The 24,670-nt window shown below is 33.3% G+C and overlaps 2 protein-coding genes across 7 annotated transcripts in view; one reads left to right on the top strand and one right to left on the bottom strand.

Moving 5' to 3' along the window:
• The window catches only part of ncam2b (neural cell adhesion molecule 2b), a 392,880-nt gene that overhangs the window by 212,561 nt on the left and 155,649 nt on the right, over positions 1–24,670 (top strand).
• On the bottom strand, positions 9,117–12,841 carry LOC147842405 (uncharacterized). The gene is made up of 8 exons (XM_087267182.1): positions 12,816–12,841; positions 11,762–11,926; positions 11,220–11,370; positions 10,985–11,122; positions 10,773–10,866; positions 10,208–10,376; positions 9,961–10,078; positions 9,117–9,591 (listed from the first exon to the last, which is right to left on the bottom strand). The coding sequence occupies exons 2-8, from the start codon at positions 11,832–11,834 to the stop codon at positions 9,531–9,533; spliced, it is 804 nt and encodes a 267-aa protein (XP_087123308.1). The 5' UTR covers positions 11,835–11,926; positions 12,816–12,841; the 3' UTR covers positions 9,117–9,530.

Below are 24,670 nucleotides of genomic sequence, written 5' to 3'. Positions count from 1 at the left end.
TACGAAGAGGTTATTTTTATTTATTTATTTTTTTGTTCACATGATTTTAATAAATCTAGTTTTTGCAATTAAATTCTTCAATATTTAATGTAAAAACATGATTTCTGAAAACTACTAAAATCTCCAGTTTTAATAATGTCCATAAATCATGTTAATTACTGTATTGTGGTACTTTGACATCTTTTGGCAGACATCTTTCCTTTTCATTAACTTTACAGTGAACCTGCAGATCAACTAGCCTGTGTTGCATTTGAAACAGTTAATGAAGTATTGTAGAAATCGCCACTGTAGGACTTACATTATTTTTATGTTGTTTGTCTTGTTTTTCAACATCTACAACAGCACTCCATCCAATACTACTATTTTTTGTGCAGTTTACTCATTCTCCTAATATTTTTTCAGTTCTTTAACTGGAAGAGTCTCAGTTTACCCCTTAGTGAAGACCAATACAGCATCTTTAGGTGTTTTATAATTCTAAACTTCCTCTGCTGCACCTGCAGCACTGAGACTAAGAATGAGACTGAGACTTCTCTTCTTAATGATATATATTTTATTCCACCTCATTTCTTAAGCAAAGATGTTTATGTTGAATTGTACACTATACGGTCATTGTATATGACTGGTCTGAGCATTGTGCAGTATACTATTTTCAATGATTGTTGACTTGTTTAAATATACCAATGTCATTTGTCTGTTTTTTTTCTTACATTCGTAATCTAAGCATTGATCACTTTCTTGATAAATGTTCTGATCTGATCTAACGCCTTGGCAAATAACACTGTATATATCCATCTCCCAATGAGCGACACCTGTGTACCAGTCACGTCACCTCCAATCTCTAACTGAAACACACGCACTTACTGCCGATAGGCTGGGACACCACACTCATGCACTCACAACACATAGGCTGGGACATCACTAATATATTTTTGTTTGCAAAATTGTTAAGGCATATTTTTCATGACTGTGGGTTTACTCTAGAGAATAAACAGTTGAAGTCAGAATTATTAAATCCCCTGAATTATTAATCCCTTGTTTAATTTTTTAAATAAATTTCTGTTTAACGGAGAGCAGATTTTTTCAACATTTCTAAACATAATAGTTTTAATAACTCATTTAATAACTGATTTATTTTATACTTGCCATGATGACAATAATATCTTGGAAAATATCTAGTAAATAATATTTTACTAGATATTTTCCAAGGTACTTCTATAAAGCTTAAAGTGACATTTAAAAGCTTAACTAGGTTAATTAGGTTAACAAAGCAGGTTAGGGTAATTAGACAAGTAATTGTATAATGATGGTTTGTTCTGTAGATTATTGAAAAAACATAAAGTGGCTAATAATTTTGACCTTAAAATGTTTTAAAAAAAATAAAAGCTGCTTTTATTCTAGCCAAAATAAAACAAATAAGACTTTTTCCAAAAGAAAAAATATTATCAGACATATACTGTGAAAATTTCCTTGCTCTGTTAAACATCATTTGGGAAATATTTTATATAATACAATAATTATGATTTCAACTGTACGTGCACGGTAAAAATATCTGTTAATTAACAGGTTCCATATTTCATGATTTACAGGTTGTTGTTGTTGTTTTTTACAGATATGAATTGCATTGTGGAACCTTGGCTTCTGCTTTGACAACTTTTTATGTAGAAAATCCATCTCTGCAGTTTAACAAAGTTACTTTTATAGACATTTCAGTATTTTGAATTCAATTTATTGTATAATATAAGTCCTTGCAAGTACTTGCAGTTTATTACCAGGTCTTTATACCATAATCACTCGAACACATGCAGTATATCGTTTTAATACTATATAAAAAAGTCAAGAAAAGTTCACTTTTCTAACTTTTTAAAATCAAACATCTTTGGAGGAAAAATCAAGGTCCCATAATGCAATTAATTTAAAAGCATTAAACAAAATGCGAAAAACACAAAATGCGAAAAACTGTCCATTTAGGGATATTTTTACTGTCTACACTTTTAAAAAGAAACTACTGTATATATTGATATCAATTATTCCATAAAGAAATCTTTAACATGGTAAAAAAAAAAGATGTTCACACAAAGAAATGAGTAGCTCTTTTAAGTTCTTTGGGAAACCAAAATGACTCTTTTATGGCACTGCTGACAAAAACTCTTTTAGAAGATATGATATGTCAGAGATCTTCTATAGAAACCTTGGAGAAAGCAAGTTTTTAGGACTTCTTTTTTTGTTTTCTTTTTTTCAAAAACTTCTTTCCTTTAGTCACCCTTATTGCTCATTCACAGTTCCCTCATTTCCTCTCGCTGTCCCGCCTGTTTGATTCATGTATGTTTTAGATTTTTGCTTTCCATAAACAATCTCCCACAGGCCGTGGCACATAATTCAGAGTGATGAAGAGGGACATGGGTTGCCACAGGGAATGAGTCTGTTGTCATTATTAATTACACATTGGTGAGAATAGTTGGTTTCACAGCTCATAATTATTAACCAGGGACACTATGGGGTGTAATTATGCCATAAACATGAGGTCTTATCAACATTACTCTCTCACAGCGCTTTATATCCCCCTGCCAGGCATTGTATTAATGTTCTGTCACAGCTGGCTTATTTCTACAGCTTTACCTACATGTTTGCTGAACGTTTGGGGAATGTTGTGGCAGAACCACAGGGGGTGTATTTTTACATTAGTGGGACTGTGTTAGACTGAGCGATATAGTTGCAAGATGTAAACATTTCCAGTGGTGTAAAGATGAGCAGATTGTCAGTTTGTTCTGTAGTAGTAGGCTTGAACAGGATTAAGTTTACCCAAAAACTTGTTTCAAACCTTTATGCTTTTATTTTATTTTTTATTTTTTAGTTAAACACAATATATGTTAAAGGGAGCTATAACCTTTGACTGTCATAGTATTAGTTTTTTCCTACTATGAAAATCAGAGGTTCTCAGCTTTCTTCAAAATACATTCTTTAGTGATCAACAAAATGAAGAAACTCTTAAAGGTTTGGAACCACTTGTGAGTAAATAGTGTGTAAAGTTTCATTTTATGATGAATTGTCCCTTTAAGTTTTATATCCAAATAAATACACTTCTTTAGAGCTACTCAACAAAAAATCTTTAAAAATTAATCAATTACCATAAACTAATATCAAATCTGTCTTGAGCCCTAAATTAGCTTATGATTTCTGAAAGTTGTTTATTTAACTGTGATAAACTGTGCATTTACTGTGGATTCAGTTTAATAATATTAATATAAAATATACATTTATATCAATTTACTCAAAACAAATTCTCGTAATTTACAAAACCATTGAATAAGATTTCTTTCCACATTTGGAGTAACAGCTTCAATCTTAATTGAGAATAGTGCTGAACTTGATATAAGTATTACTGACTGTCACTGGTAATTATCTCCCCCTTTTTGTTTCAGAACTGTATGAGTTTTTTCTGTTGAACACAAAACAAGATATTTTGAAGAAAGCAGAAAACGTATAACCACAGACTTTCATAGTATTTGTTTTTTCTACTATAGATGTCAGTGGTTACAAGCTTTCAGCTTTTTTTAAAAATACCTTCTTTAGTGTTTTACTCTTACACTCTTTAGAGAGAAACTCATAATGCTTTGGAACCACTTGAGAGTAAGAAAAAAAGATTTCTTTCCACATATTTATATATGCATATACTGTATATTACATCCAAACTTAATTAAAATGGTACTGTTATTATGAAAAACAATGAACTAAAATAACAATATCACACTTTGTTAAAGATCCCATGAATCTTAAGTGTGTGGCAAAAAAGAATTAAGGGCGTGTCTGAATGCACTTTTGTTCTAACAGGGATTTGTTTATATAGTTATGAGTGTGTTTTGAGCAAAACGTGCATTAAACCAAACAGAGACTCATCTCCCATTCCTTTCAACAGCAGTTGCATTGCACCATGGCGCATTTGCTATTTGCACCGTGAGGATAAAGAATGAGTCTCCTCCATGAGAATGAGTCGGCCTCTTTACTTTCTCTTTACTCCTTTATTTTCAAGGATATGGAAATGGTGTACGCAATCCACTGAAGATATTCATTAGCCTTCATATACTGTATAATTTCATTTATTAAGTACAAAGATTTGTTTAGAAACTATTCCTAAATTCCCAATTTCCAGCAAACAACTTAAACAGCTTTGCCATATACGTCTTACACCTTATTGCGCCAAGTGTATGATAGAGCCCTTAGTTTCAAACAGTTTGAGCCTCTTAGTTTTAAGGTATCTATAAGCTAGAATATCCAAAACAGTGACAAAATTATTGTTTCGAAAGTATTAAACTGATAAAAAAATTCTAAAGCTTGCAGTTCATCATGTCTTCCTGAATCGATCTATAATTTTTTATCTCGACAATTCATTTTTTTAATCAAATCTTAACTAATCAAATACGCTCTAGCATCTGACGTGTCCCGCCCCCTTCAAGACGCTTCTCATTTGCTTTTCATTTGATGGAATTGATTTCAACAACTCTGAATAGCAGAGCTGTGATAAAAAACAACAACACTATTGGCTGTTTTCGTTAAAGAGGAGGAGCTATTCTACTGTATACTCCACCCTCTCTTCATCATCTTGTTGATTACATCAAACATCGAATAAAAATGTGAATTATAAAGCCCTTCACGGGACCTTTAACACATATCAATGTGATAATTAATAGCAAAAACAGAATCAGAACCTCAGCTTTGAACGTATTAGCAGTTTTTGTTGAACAATGACCCTTTATAATGAGAACATGCACTGAACAAAGCCTACATAATGGTCCTTTCTCTTTTTGTTTTCTCTGGCACTTCTCTGCACCAATTAATCCATTAAACCATCATATTGATCAACCTCCCTTCGACTTGCCATTTTAACCATTGATCAACATGTTTCTCTCACACTCATCTCTTCATCTGACACATAGTCTGTTCCCACCGCCGGACACGTTCATGCATCAGTAATTCAGATCCATTTAATCCAAGGCTGCACCTACTCCCTTTATTAAAGCACCACACCTGTTCCAGAGAGCATCAGAGAGCGATTCGAAGTCCCATGGGTCATTTTATAAATAGATTTTCTCGCAGAATGCCATACCTGATGGTGTGAGGAGCTACAGAAGCTCCAGGTGACTCACTCGTGCTTTGTTTCAGTGCATCTTTCTCAGCTTCTGTGCGACTGATGGGCTGATACGGGTGTCAGAAGTGAGATCTGCCTGTCTGCCTCATGATTCACAGCGGACTTGGCCCTCCGCTCAGCCTCGCTCCCCTGAGACACAGCGGACTGAGAGATGGTAAATAAAAGAGGAGGTGTCGTGCCGGAGATAACGTAGGTTTTTACTGCTAATATCCGTCTGACGGAGGGAGGCTGGAGCGGTTAATAAAACAGAGAAATGAAACTGTCACGGTATCTCAGTGCTGCTGGTGGCTCTGGTGCTTTCTCTCCCTCTCTCTCTCTTCCAGTTCTGATACTCATTTGTTATTGGTGATCTGCAGAACAGCCAAAGGACAATTTCTCTTGTGTGTTTGTGGTATGAGCTTATTATATGCACTAAAGTCAACATGAAAAAATCATGAAATTGAGTTGGAATATATTAATAAATTACTACTAATTTTACTTCTGCTACTACTGCTAATAATAATAATAATAATAATAATAATAATAATAATAATATTTCATAAATTTAAACATTTAATAACCAAAATAATTATACATAACATGAAAGGACATGAGATCAAAAATGTAGGCAGAATTTGGAAGGGTACTTGACATAAACTGCATATGCACATGTAACTATAGTATAGGTATAGCCATCGTGCCACCCTGCTACTTCTAAAATATTATAATAATGTTAAAAGTAACTCATGAATTTACAAAAGCAATAATAATAATAATAATAATAATAATAATAATAATATTAATAATAATATTATTATATTATTATAATAATATTATAATACATTTATAATAATAGTTGCTATTTGTTGTTATTCTTGTTATTTTATTGTATATAATTGTATGTGGCATGAGCTCTTAGTGTTATTTTTATAAATATTAAAATATTTTGATAATATACTCATTTGTATACATAATATGTTTGAGTAAAAATCAATAAAAAGGGAAAACAATATTTAGAACAATAGTAAAAATAAATATTGTCTTATTAAAATATTATTTACTTATTTATTTATTTATTGCAACTGTTCTAAATATTTAAAAATACATTTATTTATGTAATAACTTATAAATAAATATTGTGATTATATATGACCCTTTTTCCTCATTTTAAAATGCTCAGTGCGGTGCAGTTTATTTATTTATTTTTTGCATTACTTAAGTATATATACATATATATATATATATATATATATATATATATATATATATATATATATATATATATATATATATATATATATATATATTTATTTATTTATTTATTTATTTTATTTATTCATTTATTTATTTTTTTATTTTTTTTTTTTGAGCATTAGAAACTTTAGATTATGGATAGTAAATCCCAAAGTGTCTTCTTTCCAAAGATACATAAATTGTACAAATTTGACCAAATTATTCAGCAACTGTTACTGTTTTAGTTTGGCAAGGTCATTTTTGAAAAAAAAAGTGCCCCTGGCGGTGATGGAGAGAAGGACACTGATATGGTCTCAGAAAACTTTTTTTTTTACAGAAATCTCATTTTGCACACAGTTTTCATCAATATAAACTCACAAGACTCTTGGCTTTCAAAGCATATTTTTTTCTAGGTTATTATTACATGACTGATTTCATGTGTTTGTTTATGTAAAACAAATATTAAACACAGTACTTTTTTATTTATTTATTTACTTTCTAGTGTATAACTTTTTATTTGCTTTTTTGCATAAAACTTTCTAGATTGACCATAATAAAGCTTAAAGGGCTATGGTGCATGGTTGAAAAGCATTAAGGGCATGTCTGAGTCACTTTTGTTATTTTAAAAATGGTAGTATTCACTCTGTGCTGCAGCGCATGGTCTAACTGGGTTTTTCCTATTCTCTTAATAAGCTATGTGTGTGTTTTGAGCATTTCATTAAACCAATCAGAGACTCATCTCCCATTCTCTTTAAGAGTCATATGCATCCTGCCATGGCACATTTGCTATTTACATGGTGGACTTTGTAAGGGGAAAAACTAAATGCTTCACTTGCGAGAAAACAGTTACTGTAAACCACCTGCAGTTTGGGAATAAAAAACAAGCCTCCTCCACTCGACCTCTTTACTTTCTCTTTCTCTTTACTTTTACTCTTAACTCCTTTACTTTCTTGGATAAGAAAACAGTGTTGTACGCACTCCATTAGCTGGCAGCTAGCTCTCTGCAACTCTCACATGGTCGCCCACTGAAGCTAAGCAGGGCTGCGCCCGGTCCATACCTGGATGGGAGACCACATGGGAAAGCTTCGTTGCTGCCGGAAGTGGTGTTAGTGAGGCCAGCAGAGGGCGCCCAACCAGCGGTCTGTGTGGGTCCTAATGCCCCAGTATAGTGATGGGGACGCTATACTGGTCAGTAAGCGTCTTTCGAATGAGAAGTTTAACCGAGGTCCCGACTCTCTGTGGTCGTTAAAAATCCCAGGATGTCCTTCAAAAAAGAGTAAGGGTTTAACCCCGGCATCCTGGCCAAATCTGTCAATCCTCTGTCCATCATGGCCTCCTAACCATCCCCATATTCCAATTGGCTTCATCTCTGTCTCCTCTCCACCAATCAGCTGGTGTGTGGTGTGCGGTCTGGAGCAAAATGGCTGCTGTCGCGTCATCCAGGTGGATGCTGCACACTGGTGGTGGATGAGGAGACCCCCCCATCCCCCCACCCATTGTGTAAAGCACTTTGAGTGCCCAGAAAAGCGCTATATATATATAAGGAATTATTATTATTATTGTTGATGATATTCATTAGCCTAAATTTTTTATTTGGTTTGTTAAGCCCAAAGCTTTGTTTCAAAATTTCTAAATTCAGTTCTAAATTCCAGCAAACGAATAAATGAACAATAATAATTTAAGAATGTGTAAGCGTGTGGTCTGAAAATAGCAAAAATTGTGCCAAACACGTCTTGCACCTTACTGTGCCGGTTGTATGATAGGGCCCAAAGTGTCTACTTTTCAATGATATCTACTTTTTGTTTGTAGTTTATGATTTAAATGTAGACAGAAAACCCTATAAGGGAGTACTGGGTAACATGTTAATACATTTCAGCAAAGTTTTAAATGAATGTATTATCATTGTATTAAATATTAAGCATACATAAATTTTTTCATTGATTTATCATAATAATCAAAGAATGTCTATTCACAGTGACATAAAAAGGCACGAATAATCCAGCAGAGGGCAGCAGACAAAGCAAAGTTGGTGTTTCAAAGAAATTGATTGATGCTGTTAATTGACAATGTTAATGACTAAAGTAAACTTTAAAAAAATAATTCAATTATTAAATGTGATATGGGTCACTTGTAATGGGTTATCCTCGACGCTAGTAGTTTTTTCTCCTCTTTTATTATGATTTCTGTATGCATCACTTTAATTTAGTGCCTCATACTGGGGCTCTGAATCCTCATGACAGAAAATTATGTAGAGAGTTTTTTTCATGGCCTGTGAGGAAGTAAGATGGATGAATGTGGCCTCGCGCGTCACTCCTCGCTGTGCATCAGCGTTTCGGATGGCCGTCAGAGACTCACAGCCGCTCTCCTTCACTCTCCTCTCCACAGCAAATTTTGAAGTGTTAATTTCACTCTCAAAGTGTGAAAATTAACACTTCCTTAGTGTTTATATAGGTCCACACTAAATCGAGTTAAATTTACACTTGAAAAAGAGTAAATTATTTTACACTTGCATAGTGTTAAAAAAAAGCACTGCTAGTGTTGACTTTAACTCTCTGTTTTCCACTCACTTTCCCTATTTGCATAAAATAAATATGTTAAAACTACACTCGCAGTGTTAATAGCTTAACACTAAGAGTGTTCATCTTAACACTAATAATATAGTGCTCATACATACCTAGGTTGATATTTAAATGTATTTTTAGTTATATAGATTGTTTACTGCATTACAGGACATTAATCAGTTAAAAAAAAATCAGAACAGTTTACCAGTTTAAACTTTTATTTTTAACAATGCATCTTAAACGCACAGTTAAACCAACATAAAATGTACAGCATTTTCAGTATCAAAAACTGTGAGAGTCTTAAAGAGGTGCTGTTTGCTTGCAAGCTTTGACAACACCAACACATTATTGTAAAAGAAACATTTAGTGTAAAAGCTTTGCACGCAGTTTCTTTACCCTGGGTGACTCACTGGTAGGTCCAACATCGATGTTGTAGACTGTAGTCTGCAGAAAGGTAAAGATGTAGACAAGGGCTTCCTCGTACGTCAAGTTGAACACATAGTCTTTAAAGAGTTCATCAACAGCACTCAAGGACCTGGTTGCTGCACAAGAGATGAGATGTTTGTCCATAACCACATAGAAATGGTCAATCCTCCCCTTGATCCTTCCTGATCTTAGGCGACATGGCTGGTGGCCCTTCCTCTCACTGAGATGGTCTTCAATGCTGGTGCAAGACTGCAAAAAAACAGCCAAAAATATGTCATTAAATGCAGGAAACCAATTAGGAAACTTACAATTTTGTTAATGAAAACAACACAAAAGATAAAACAAATTCACCTTTACCCAAAGTGCAAAAATAAAATGTTCATGTCATTCACTGTGTAGTGTGACAGGGAAAAGAATTACCACAAAAATATGTTTATATATTTTTTGATAAACCCTCATTTCGTCCAAGATGTAACATACATTCTTCAACAGCATTCAACTGAATGTATTGGCTTTTAAAATAAAGTTTCAAAAGGTATATTTTACAGCATCGCATAATGGTCTTAACAACCTTAATAATAACAATGAAAAGACTTTTGAAAATATTGTGAGTTTTACCTTATGGAAATGCACAAGTCTTTCAAAGGCCTCTGTTGAACTGATCTTAAGTCTTCTTTCTCTCTGAAGGAGGTAGGAGATGCAGAAGGAGTAGGACAGATGACATCATTATCCCAGTCTGAATGAATGATGATAAAGTTATACGTATTAATATTAAAATGAAGCAAGCCCACATTCACACTTATAGCTCACAAATACAAAAGAAACCAAAGCAAATTTCAAACTACAAAATCCTTAGAAATCGTACCATTTTCAGATTCTTGTCCTTCTGCTGAATTAATAAGACAATGAAGTCTGGCAGTTGAAGTCAGAGATTTCGCCTCATTGATGATCCTGTGCTTAAATGCGGTCTCCCACCTCTCAAGCAACTTGTTGGATGTTTCAGCATTGAACAGGAGACTAAAATCTTGAATAATCTAAGAAAGAAGCATATTAGATTAATTACAAACGGTTCCCTTTTCTGGATCGTAAAAATGTTCCTGTTATATAGATAGAAATATTTTAAAAATGCCAGTTACATTAAAAAGACTGACTGTATGATACAAATAAAAATAAAAAACACAAACCTTTAAACCAGGGGTGTCGAAACTCATTCCTGGAGGGCCAGTGTCTTGCAGAGTTTAGCTCCAACTTGCTTCAACACAACTGCCTGAAAGTTTCTAGTTTGCTAGTTAAGAGCTTGTGTTTAATTACAGTTGGAGCTAAACTCTGCAGAAAACTGGCTCTCCAGGACCAAGGTTTGGGCACCTCTGCGTTAAATAATTAAAACGGATGAACAAGTTTGTGTTAAGTACAATAAGACAATTTCTTACATAGCCTTTTGCGGAAAACGGGTCTCTCAGGCTGGGAAAAAGAGAAATAATGCCCAAAGCATAAGTCTCCCGTTGCTTGCACGTGGGGATTCTCCTAACAATCAGTAAAATATTTGATTAAGGACAGTACTTACTTTTTACATTTTATTATTTTTTTTTGGTTTAAAAAAAAAAATCCATGCTTTTCTTGCATATATTTAATGAAATCTTACCCATGAATCTCTTTCATGTGACTGACGACAATATTAACCAGCTGCCATCTAGTGCTGTGGCCCTTAAGTTTTTGTGACCTTGTATTCGTCAAGTACTTCATCACCACCAGATTGCTTTCCCAATGCATCTTGAACAATCTGATAAAGTGACCAGAAAAATGGTTATACTTGTAAAATAATAAAACTGAATTAGTATATGATTGAATTAACCATAACAAACAACATATGCATATACCTGTTTTGCCCTTTACCATCTACTATCAAGCAGCTGTTAGTCCTTGTCAATTGATTCTGCATATTTCGCTCTGGGTCTTCATGATCCATTGAAGAGAGTGAAACTGTATCAGTAGATGTGCTGGCTGTTGATGATCTTGTGGGTGAAATCACTGATGGAGAAATGGAAAACATTATTATTAACCTTTACGTAATATTTTCTTTAGTTTACAATAAATTTATCTTATATTTCAACTTAATTTAAAACAATGCTGTACTAATAGCTTTTACTATACACCATCATCCTCAATGTTTTTCTACACTGTGGTTTTGACAGACTATTTTGATCAACCTTTCATCACTGGGCATCACATGAACTTAAGCTAAACGAACACCTGGCAATGGTCAAGAAACATATAAAAACTCTTTATTTCTATACACACTCCACTGTTCAGTAAGCTCTTCTATGAATTTCTTCTTTTTACTTAATTCTAACTGTTTTGACTTGTACTACTGTAAAACAGAGGCATTTTAAAACTGTCCAAATATTTATTGAATAATTACCCTCAGGCAGGCCAGCAGAAATATTTTCTTCCAAACATCTAACAGTCAAGCATAAATGTGGACTGCTGTCCATTAACTCGTGGAAGATCTCCTCTTCTACATTAGGGTCCGTGTCATTGAAAACTTGAGGATCTGCAGTTGTTGATAATCCAAATTTGCTTTTCACTGAAAAAAAAAAAAAAAAACAGACTCAGAAAATGGTTATGACTTTAGTGAGCACAACTCTGACCAGCACAATCTTAACTTACCTTCACTGCGAAAACATTGAAATGTAAAATCAGTAGGCAATTTTACATATTTTTTCACTCCTTAATATAGAACTTTCACCAACATGATGGAAGCTGTTGAAAAATACACAATATATCACTTTATTATTAACAAGAATCTATCACAAACTTGACATAGTAAAATTAAATCAAGTTAATTTATTCATTTTCATGTTAAGGTGATACAGAAGCCGATGTTATTATGAATAGTACATATAAATAAAAAAGCACATTATGTTTTTCTTTTTCTAAAAATAACTATATTTACGTTCTTTTTGTTTTTTTATTATGAAGGATTCTACATACCAATTTCTAACTAGTATTGTTAGCAAGACGTAGGCTATAGGAAAATTATACTTGTATAAATGCACATTACAGATTAAAAAAAACTTTTTTTTTTCACATTACACATTAATGAAAGATCTTCAAAAGTTAAGAGTACGTACAGTTCTATCTAAGCCAGCTCTTCATGCAATGCAATTGAACAGCACTTCAATATTAAATAAATAAAGTTACTATTCGACTACTACCTTAGAGTCAACAATGAAATTTGCTAGGTAAACAATGGCAATAACAGTCTGCTTGGGTTCGTCTCTTCTGAGCTTAGCATTTTTCGGTCGTTGTCATAGGGAACACGTTACTCGATTCGCGCTCATCATCAGTTCTTTTCACAGCAGTTCCGTCTGTTACAGTTACTGAATAAGTCGAAACTCAACATACGGTATTTTTGAGTGGAACTGAGTGTCAGACAGGTTATAAAGTAAGCCATTTTAAGGATTGGTGCTTACCGGAGAAGCGAACAATTTCAAATGATTCAGTTCAATATAGTGAACTGGTTCGATTGATTCACTGAAAAGAACCGTTTAAAGAAGAATCATTTCTTAACTGGCTAACGTTATCCCTTCATGTCAACAAGCACGGCTAACTTTTACAGCGAATGTATTTTGCGTCTGTTTTTAACGTATTATGGTCTGCAGGTCTGTACCTGTACACTTGAATCGTATAACGTTATTCACCGTTTAAAAGCACTGACGAAAGCGTGAACAGGCAGCCCGCGACTCCTCGCTGCTCGCGCCACAAATCAATCGCACTGAACATTATAGATAACGTTAGATTACACACAAAGCTAGGTTACGGTTCAGCTAACGTTAAGTACTGACAGCTGCTGCTTTGCAGATATTTAAAACAAATAAACAGTTTAAACAATTCAAACGGTTGCATGAGTCATTACTGCCTATTTCTCATAATAGGCTCGAACTGAACCCGATTCAAATATAGGAACTCCTTAAAACTGTTAACTGTAAAATGTTTAAAGTTACCTTTGTTTTCCCGCTAAAGCAGCTTGTCTCGTGGCTCCATGTCTGTCGTGTATAAATTGACAAGTGGTTAGAACTTGAAATCTCGGTTAGAATATTTACAAATATTAATTTAACATTGAGAAACATAAAGCATGTAAAATCTATTGAATATTTGTGGTTAAATAAGTAATATGACAGTTACCTGTTTGAATGTTCTCCATGTGCCATCCGCCATTAATCAAAGAGGAAGTAAGGTGAAGCGACCGGAAATGGAAACAACTTGTTTATAGTGTTAACTATGTTAACTCGCAGTATTAACCCTTACTCTGACCACAAGGGTACACTGCAGGTGTTTATGTCACGTAAATTAACACCACAAATAACACTTTTTAACTCAAAAAAATTTACACTGTAAAAACAACTCCAAACAACACTGGAAATTTTGCTGTGTCTCTCTATTAGCCTGATGGATTGACCATTTGTCCTGAACACTGGCCCAAAAAACCGCACGCGCTACCAGCAAGCCAAGCATCCATTTACGGCTTCAAAGTCCATTTAGGGTGGCGGAGCTCTTCAGTTATTCAGCACCACATCGGGTTACCTATGGGTTAAACAGACATTCTGTTACACTGATGGGTGAATGTCAGGAGGACAGGAACAGTATGGCATATAACTTTGTCAAGTAGTTCTTTAGCACAGTAAGAGACACTTACGCAGGGGTGACAGTAATAACGTCTATCGAGTCTTCAACTGAGTGCCATTCCAGAGGCTGTTTTATTGCAATGGAGGTAACGTGTGTATTGATGCAATAGCATGAAAACATTTGTCACCCCTTGGTTTTGACCTTTCTGTGTGATTTTATACTTTTTGTTTTCTTTGTCATTTCACATTACACAGTTTACATGGTAAACACAGATTTTAAGGCACTCACAGTTTTTACATTATGTAAGGCAGATTTATATAGAGTTGAGGGCAAAATTATTAGCCCTTTTGTGAAATATTTATACTTTTTCAAATATTTCTCAAGTGATATTTAAGGGATTAAGGACATTTTCACAGTATTTTCTTTATTATTTTTTTCTTCTGGAAAAGGTCTTAAAAGTAGTTTTAAATTTTTTTATTCTTTAACTGCCCCACCAAGAAAAAAAAATGGATTGCATTTATCAACTAATGTCGTTAGTTAACACACTCAATGCGTTTTTTTTTTTGTTTGTTTGTTTGTTTGTTTGTTTGTTTTTTGACACATAACATAATTTCTGAAATATCAACCTCTAACAAATGTTAAATATGGTTATGGTAAAAGTACTAAATTAATGTATATACAGTGCTCAGCATATATAAGTAAACCGTCACAAATCTATCTTTTAAATTCATATTTTTAAAAGAAAGATCTTACAATTATACAGTCACTGCTGGAAAGGGTTGAAATTTGCAGTAGATACTGGAAAACTGAGGAATCTGCAGCATGGATTTTTAATTTAATTAATTTATTTATTTTATTTATGTATTTATTTATTTTGAAGAAGAAGAACAGTAGGTTTAACAGTTCAAAACAAACAAGAGACTCATGAACAACCATCACAAAAAAATAAAACAATCGTATATCATCAGACAACCACACAGTATAAAAAACAAGGTCATGCTAATTTTTGCAATTGGTTATTTTAACTGTTTAATTGTTTTTTTTTTCCTGTGAATATAAACACATTTTTTATATCTTAGTAAGGATAGGATCATTAAAAACATAACATGCAGTTTGTATGATCTCTCTTATTTTATTATCTTATTTTACTGTTTATTTATATAACAGATTCTCCAAGGGGTATGCAAACTTTTAAGCAAAACTATACAAAGACAGAGTCCTTTAATGTTTATTTTATCACTTCAGAAGTTTGTGAGTGCTTAGAAAAGTCCCATTATTTCTGTTTTAAGTTTTGCTATCCATTTATTGTTTGTTTCGTTGTTCTATTGTATTTGATCTCATTTGCTATTAAATCTTTTTTCAACCTTTTTCCAAGTGAAAATAAAAAATGTCTATAAAAACAATAGAAATATTTAATTTTAATCACTGATGGTCATTTTTATGTTCAACACATTTAATTTTTAGTGATTATTTATTTATTAATTTATATTAATATTTGTTTTTATTCCTTTGGTTCTGTCTCTCTCTCTCTCTCTCTCTCTCTCTCTCTCTCTCTCTCTCGCTCTCGCTCTCGCTCTCTCTCTCTCTTATACATATATACACATATCTATCTATCTATCTATCTATCTATCTATCTATCTATCTATCTATCTATCTATCTATCTATCTATCTATCTATCTATCTATCTATCTATCTATCTATCTATCTATCTATCTATCTATCTATATTATTTATTTATTTATTTATTTATTTATTTATTTATTGTTGATCTATCTATTTTTTAATTTATTTATTTATATTATTATTTATTTTTATTTATTTGGTTTTATTTATTTATCGTGGGAAAGAAGAAAAATCTTGCATAGTAAACATGATAAGAATAAGAGATATGATCTTTGTGGGTAAAGCAATGAGATCATTGTGGGTGAGCTTTGATCTTCCATTTGTGCGATAGCACATGATCTGTCAGTCTGAGCAATCAAACCAAAATGTACCTCTGTTACTAATATACATCAACCATACTATACAATAAATCTAATGTATGTTAAATTAAATCACAACTAAGGAAATTTGCTTATTTTATCACTAAAACTTCCCTTGAAGTTTGTTCTTAATATACAGTAGCAATATTGTACTTAAATGACCTGTATGTGGTTTAATTGTAACTTGACTTTATACTCATAAAGGTTTGTTTTCTCAATCATTTCGGCACATCGTGCAAATGTAATGCCACTTAATTGCATCTTGTATTAAGAATGATATAATTGAATATGCTTATGCCTCTCCGATTTGCTGGATCATAACAAAAGCGGCAGCTGTTGAGTGTAGTCTCTTGACAACCTCGGCACTTCATTACGATTTTCTGGGACACCAAATCCCTGCGTTTCTCGCAGAGATGCAGCCATACACGCATCCTGTTTGATCATGCGGTTTGATTGGCGGCATACCGCGCTTTGTTTGTTTGGTCTTTCCTATTTTCTGCCTAGTTAACTCGCAGCTCGGAAAACAGCGCTGTAAAGATTTTGATGGAACCAGTAAAAGCAGAATCAGGACAGAGACGGTATTTTATGCACACAGCCACTCAGCTGTCGGCGGTGATGAGCTGCGGATTATATGAAATCCTCAAGATTATGAGGAAAGAGTGAGCAACATCTACTTCAACAGTCTCACTGGTTGGTCCCCTTAAAGTAAAAAAAAAAATGGAGAGGGAAAAAATTAAAGAGGAAGCTCCATCAACTATAAATACCAGGATATTTCAGCGTTCTATAATAAGCAGAAGACGTGCATGTCCGTGTTCTGTGCTGCTGTTGCTGGGCAGGTGTTTTCAGCTGGAGAAATTGCGTTCTTCCTTTATGGAAAGGCATGCAGCCCCCGGAGCACAGACAATAAAGTGTCGAAGATGAGTTTGTGTTTTCCATATGGCGGGGGTCACTGCTATCTCGAGTGCTCAGAGAGGGTAATTATGCCTCTAAGATAACGGAGTATATTTTATTTCATATCACGCTCAGATTGACATGATTCTCCTGAGATCAGCTCTGGGATGCCATGAAAAATGATACAAAGGTTTTTCAATCACCCATCCATCTATCCGTCCGTCCGTCCATCGTTATCTATCTATCTATCTATCTATCTATCTATCTATCTATCTATCTATCTATCTATCTATCTATCTATCTATCTATCTATCTATCTATCTATCTATCTATTTCCATACTATTTATAGCTATATCTATTTTCTTTCTATTCATTCATCTATCCGTCCATCAATACATACATCTGTCTGTCTCTATATGTTTGTTTGTTTGTTTGTTTGTCTATCATTCTATTTTTCTATTATTCTATTTATTGTTCTACAATTATATTTAATTAGAATGATCTGTCCATCCATCACTCTACTGTTCTGTCTATCGTTCTATATAGCTATATTTTCTATTGTTATCTATCTATCTATCTATCTATCTATCTATCTATCTATCTATCTATCTATCTATCTATCTATCTATCTATCTATCTATCTATCTATCTATCTATCTATCTATCTATCTATCTATCTATCTATCTATCTATCTATATATCTATCTATCTATCTATCTATCTATCTATCTATCTCCATGCTATTTATAGCTATATCTATTTTCTTTCTATTCATTCATCTATCCGTCCATCAATACATACATCTGTCTGTCTCTATATGTTTGTTTGTTTGTTTGTTTGTCTATCATTCTATTTTTCTATCTATCTATCTATCTATATTGTTCTGTTGTTTTATTGTACATGTCATTCTGCTGTTGTTGTTTTTTTTATTTAATTTTTTTTTTTTGTCTGCTCTATCATTTTTAAAATATTAGCTTCATGGCTGTCTTTCTGTGAGAGTAGATAATGAGTAAAATCTGTTAGTAAGACCCACTGTGTCCCATTTACTGAAAATCACACATTATCCCACTGTTAAAAAAACATCAGTAACCCATGACATCTTGCTTTCAAAACATGTTTTGTGGCAGTGCTGTAGCATTCAAATTATTTTAGGGTTAAAAGATCAAGTCAAAATATCAAATAACAGCTTTAGCTAGCAAGCATAATTGTGCCACAGTACATTACTCACAGTTTGGTGTTCTTGTGCTTTGGATAACAAGAACAACATTTAGGGATTTTTATTTTTATTATTATAGCTTCATAAAATGTAGTTAAACATGAGCTACTTTAATAGAATATATTGAATAACATTGAATATTTCTTGAGTCATTCTTACTAATATGTTTTCCAAATTATCATCTGTTTTGACTAGTCATACTGTGATTCCTAATCCTGGTGCAAATACCAGAAAAGCAAGCACAAAATCCTGCTCTCAGCATTTGACCTGTTTTCCAGTAAGAGAGCCCTGCATGTGAATGCTGTAATCAGATCTTAACACCCCCCTGCTGCTTCAGACTAGTAATACGAGGCTTTCTTCTGTTATACTCTGCATCTAAATGGGCTTGTGAAGCTCTGTGTGGTGTGCAGTTGAACTTCTGCCAGTATGGCGGATATTCAGCAGGGTTAGATAATCAGAAATAAAAGTAAACATGTTTTCTTGTTTCAGTTTCATTCCTCTTTATGGTCCTATTTTCATTGGTTGTCGCTGCATAAATAACAGAGAAAATGCCCAGTTTCTCGCAGTCTGAAAGGCCTTTTTAATTTCTGCTGTTAATCACAAAGGTGTACTGCAAATGATTTTTTTTAACAAAAGGATAGTTAAAGTTAAAATTCAGTGATCTTTTGCCTACCCACTGCTTGTTTGACACCCATTTAAGTCTTTATTGTCAATACAAAAGGAAAACAGGAAAACTGCAGACATTTGGCCTATTTGCATATTTTCTTCCTACTATGAAAGTGCATGGTTAGTAGTTACCAATCTTCCTCATCATACTGCACTGTATCTTCTTCAATTTTCAGCAGAAAAAAATACATAAAATCATAAAATTCGGAATTGTTTGATGGTGTGTAACTTGTTAGTAAACTTTCACTTTGTGCAAACTATCCATGTTATATTATTACATTATTACTATTCTTCAATCTAATGGACTACTAAGTAAGTATATAAATAAAAGTCAAGCATTTATAGTCATTTTTCTTTGTCATCAATATTTATTTGGATAAGTATTTTCTGTAGATTTTTTTGGTTTTCCTCTTTTTCCTCCTTTACTAGGGGGAGCTTTCAAGACCTACCTGATCTCGGACCCCCCTTTCATGCTATATGTCCAGGCGGGAGCCCTGGGCTCAATTATCTTTGAGCTTAGCGTTCTCTCACGGGATGCCAAACCTGCAATTAGTATCAAGCATCATTTAAGTGTGAAGGCTTGAAATAATTTCTAAACAATCAAAATGTTTCAAATCTAAACCATAATGTTACACTCAAAAAAATGATGAATGTTGTTTGTTGTTTAAAATAAGCTGAAACACAAACACAAACCTTGATTTTTTTTGTGACAACTTAATTGTTTTATGCTCAATCCAATTGGTAAAAACTATGCTGTCCCAACATATATTGATTGTGTGAAAGCCAGCATTTTTAGTGTTATATTTATAACTAAATACAAACAAAACCTGCAAAGTGTGACATCATATCCTGTAAGCCATATAGTCTTTAGCTATTTTACATACACTCTCAGAAATAAAGATGCAAGAACTGTCACTGGGGTAGTACCTTTTTAAAAGATACACATTTGTACTTAAAGGGTCCATATTAGTAGTTCAAAGGTTTATATTATTTCCCCAAATAAAAATCATGAGGTACATATTTGTACTTTTTAGATACTAATATGTGGTATTAATAAGGACTGAGAGTGTAGTTTAGTGTAGTGTAACTAGCTATGTTTCCATCTAAAGATACTAATTAAATTTATGTGCAAAACTGAAATTTTGCATAAATGACAAACGAATAAAGAAGTGTTTCCATCCAAAGAGTCAAAGAGAACAAAATGAGCGTAGGAAAATGTGGATGAATCTTTTCTTTATTTAATAATTGACTTGCGCCTCAAAAGACAGTGCAGACACGGAGTTGGAGTGTCTCCCCGAGCTCAGAGTCCTCTCCCCAGACAGCACGCCAAATACGCCTTATTCTTTACTACTGCAAGTGTAAACTCGTGAAATAATACAATAACACTAATACAATCAGAATGATCCTAGCTTAATATAAATGGATCACTTTCTCCTCATTGCACTATCTTCGTTTTGGAAGAATCCCCCCTTCCACCCCATCTCCTCCTTTTTCTCCCCTTCTAAAGGGGGAGCAATCGAGACCTACCTGATCTCGGTTCTCCTGATATGCTTCTAGACCGGGCGGGAGCCCTGGGCTCAAATATCTCCGAGCTCAGGGTTCTCTCCCGGGACAGCATGCCAAACCTGCTATAAGTGCCAAGCATATCTAAGTAGGAACTCTTGAAATGGTTAAGGTGTTTTAGAATGACCAAAACAACAGTTCAGATGTTTTACAGTGTGCTCAGCCTGCTGGTTTGTCCATTAACACACATTTATCATCATCACATGATCTCTTATAACAAAAGCACATGACTCTTTTAATGAGCATACCAAACTTTGTGTGGTAAAAGTGTTTATGTCGTAGTTTATGTGCATCTTTTTATATTGAATAAAAAGTTTATCCTACTTATAAACATCAAAACTGATGCACATCTTGGCGTTTCCATCAACCATTTTGTTTGTGCACATATCCAAAATGTGCATACAATGGGTGGATGAAAATATAGCTACTGACTGCTATCCGTTTGGTAAGTGGAAAAAGGCATCCACTGAACTTTCAAATTTCATTAAAGTCCTAATTGCTTTAGGAATAACAAACTAATCAGGTTTCGCATGCTTAATCTGTGTCACTCCTCTCCATGATGATGATCTCATCTCTTTACACTTAGCCTTACACACCCTTCTGATTGGCCAGCCGTTCCCTCCGAAATCAAACCGGCCATCAGCGGCAACAAAAACAAACATTTCCTATAACCTGATCGTGCGCCACAGGGCCAGTCTGCGCTTCATCCAATCAGTACCCAGGATGATTGGCATAACATTCAATCCCCAAGAGGCCTCCTTTATCCCCCACAAGTCCCTGCTCCACAAATCATGCGCAGGACAGCGAGTATCCGGTGACTTTGCCGTATATCACAGCTCTTAGAAGGGCGCGCTCAATCAGCGTCATTATCCTCCCCTCGCTGGAAGGAGGGCGGCCATTTTAACTGCACTGATTATGCTAATCTGGTGACAGGGGACCACCCTCGGTTGATGTAGTGGCTTATTAATATTTACTGACAGCGTCCCGGCACGGGGGAGAGTGTGACATAGCGCTGGATCTGCTGGGAGTGTCGACACACTGCCACACTTGTGTTTACATCCCGTCCTTTCTGATGTTCTACAAACTGTTCAATTACAGCTACAAAGATGACAACAGTTGTGCGTTTAGACTGTTGTAATGTTGTTGAAAGCATTGGTTTGGTTTGTTTGACATAAAATAGTAGAATTGTTATAGGTTTGTGGATTTGGAGTTTGTGGATTGTGGATATTTTAAATATGTATTTTAAGATGTGATTTATTTATGTGAAGATAGAGCAGATCAGTTTTTTTGGGTTTGATTATTCATAATTGTTCATGTTATTGGCATACTTCAAAATGAGGAGCTTTTGCTGCTAGATATTTATGTGGGAACTGGTTGACGTTTTAGCATTTTGATGGATACAATACAGGTATTTGTTGTTAGTTGCTGATATTGAATATGTGATTTAATTATTGGAAAGTGTTCATTATATTTGTAATTAGGTTTTATTTCATTTTTTTTTTGTACATTTACGTATAAATTTGTTAGTTTTTTTATTATTCTTTTGTTATGAGCAAGTGTCATTTTTTGCTTTTAGTACTCATGTGGCTAAAAGTACATGAGTACTTTTACTCTTAGTTCTCTCTTCGCTGCCATATCAACATTTATATTCATTGAGCATTTCTACACAATAGTAATTTGAAAGATTTAAATAAATTTAAATAAGTTTATTTAAGTTAGAACTAACATTTAATTATTGATAATGGTTTTCATTAAAACAATAATTTCTTTAACATTTGTGTGGAAAATGTGATACATGGCTTTTTTGAAAGAACAGAAATACAAGCTGTTCAATAACAGCTACTGTTGCAATGTTGTTGAAAGCATTCGTTTGATTAGTTTGACATAAAATAGTAGAATTGTTAAAAGTTTGTGGATTCTATTTTAAACATATTTGAAGATGTGATTTATTTATGTGAAAATAGAGCAGATCTTTTCAACTTTGGATTTTAGGTTTTAATTATTCACAATTGTTCATGTCATTGGCATTGTTTAAAATGTGAAGCTTTTGCTGCTAGATATTTATGTGGAAACTAATACAATTTTTAAGCATTTTGATGGATAGAGTATTGATGTTTGTTCTTAGTTGCTAATTTCTCTATGCTATTGAAAATGTGATTTGTTTATTTAAGTGTTTGCAATATTCTGGATTGGATTTCATTTTATTTTTATCTGTGTACATTAGAGTATTTATTTGTACTTTTTTGTTTTGTCATAAGCAGTTTCCATTTTTTTTTCAACTTTACTTTTATTACTAGGATCTTGTTTTTTCTTAGACGCCATGACAACATTTATATACTTTAAGTATTTGTAAACAATATTAATTTGAAATATTTAAATAAATTTAAATCATTAAATTTTAGTTAGCAACAAGAATATTCAATTATTAATAATAGTTTTTATAAATAACATAGTCTGTTTAATATTTGTGTGGAAACTGTGATACACTGCCTCTGGATAAATAGAAATGCAATATACTGTCCAAATAAAATAAAATAAAATAAAATAAAAAATAAATAAATAAAATAAAATAAAATAAAATAAAATAAAATAAAATAAACATTTCAAGTAAACTTTGTTTTAAGATAGTTTAAACATAATTTTTATGTTGTTGTTGTTGTTGTTGTTTTTGTATGTTTACCACAAACATTGAATGCTAGTGTTTCATACTTTAAATTTGATAATTATTTAAAATTGTTGCACATCAAATCATGATATTAGAATTGTCAGATGCTTGAATTTAAGAATGTAGGGAAGCGCCGGGCACAAAGTAACAGGGTAAAATGTAACAAATGTAAACAGAGTTTTAAGGTATTTGCTAAGGGTTAACCATGACATGCTTTCAAGGTTTTCACCACAGTGAGAGGCTTTTGTTGTTGTTGGTAAAAAAAATAAATTAAATATGCTTTGTCTAACCCCATTACTTTGTTTATTATTAAGCCAAACAAAAAAAGTGTTACTTTGTGCCCTGCTCTTCCCTATGTATTTTCTGTTTTATTTATTTTTTTTATATTTTAATTTATTTATTTTTGATTTGTGTTTTTAGCCAGCTGTTGTGCTGCCACCTATGGGGCATACTGGTCACTGCACTGTACTGCATACTGTAAGAGAGTCAATATCAGCTGAACCTAATCAGCAAGAAGCATACAGTGGCTAGAGAAATTTTTTGAAAGAAAGAATAAAATGGATTGAAATTCAAGCAAGTGTCTTGGGTCTGAAAAACAATTTCTGCTGAGAACAGTGGATTCAACAAGGAATTCAATAAAACAAACATAATATCGAATGGATCATGTGACACTGAAAACTGAAGTAATCATGCTGTAAATTCAACTTTATTTACAGCAATAAATTATTCTAAGTTCTGTGTTCCAATATTCCACAACAAAACACTTTTGTACTGTATTTTTCCTCAAAAAGTGCCTTTTCTAAAATGCATTAAAATCGTAGTCATTCCACACTTTAGACTGGACATGTATGTGTTTGTGATTGAGGATGGCAGGCAAAAGCTTTGAGGGGTCTTTGCTGCACAGACGTGGAAGTGAGTTGAAGGGGATAAAGGAATGTATCGGCGTGACAGGTTTCATTTTTGAGGAGGGCTGAAGCGATAGACCGCCAGTGGGGTGTGAGGAAGAAGATTGAAGAGCGAAGAGAGAAATGTATTTATTTGTGTCGGCGCTACACAAGCGTGGTGAGCTTGCCTCACTGTTTGTTTGGGGCTGACAAATAGCACAGTCCTCCTGGCACAGACTGATTGACAGTGTTGAAGACTGTGTGAGACATCAGCAGTGTGTCTACAGAGGAGACAGCTTAAGTCAATCTGTCTTCAACACTAGAAGAAGGAAATGCGACACAAGAATGTGTTCTGTGGGTGTTAAAGGGTCAGAACATATTTACTTTCGCTTACTTAGATTTATTATCTTTCCAAAATATATGTAGTTATTTATCATGGTATGTATTCATATATTGGTGACACTTCACAATTTATTCCTAATTGTTAAGCAAATGGTAATGTATAATAGTAAAGTTTCATTTGTTAACATTGATGTTTAATGAATTAATGATATTTTAGTATTTAATGATCTTAGATAATGTTTATTTCAACAATAGTAAACACATTTTTTTTTACAAGTAAATTTTATTCATATCAATAAGTCAATGCAGTTTTAGTTAATAATACCAAAACTGAACCTATTTGCTTAATCATCCATCCATCCATCCATCTATCCATCCATCCATCCATTCATTCATTCATTAACTTATTTTTATTTATTTATTTTTTTCATTAATTTTTTATTTTATAATTTTTTTTATTTGCGTATGTATGCTATTTTTTTATTTTTTTT

The sequence above is a fragment of the Danio rerio genome, chromosome 9 (assembly GCF_052040795.2).
Source record: "Danio rerio strain M-AB ecotype USA chromosome 9, GRCz13ab, whole genome shotgun sequence".
NCBI classification, from domain to species: domain Eukaryota; kingdom Metazoa; phylum Chordata; class Actinopteri; order Cypriniformes; family Danionidae; genus Danio; species Danio rerio.
This window is presented reverse-complemented; position numbering and strand designations above follow the sequence as displayed.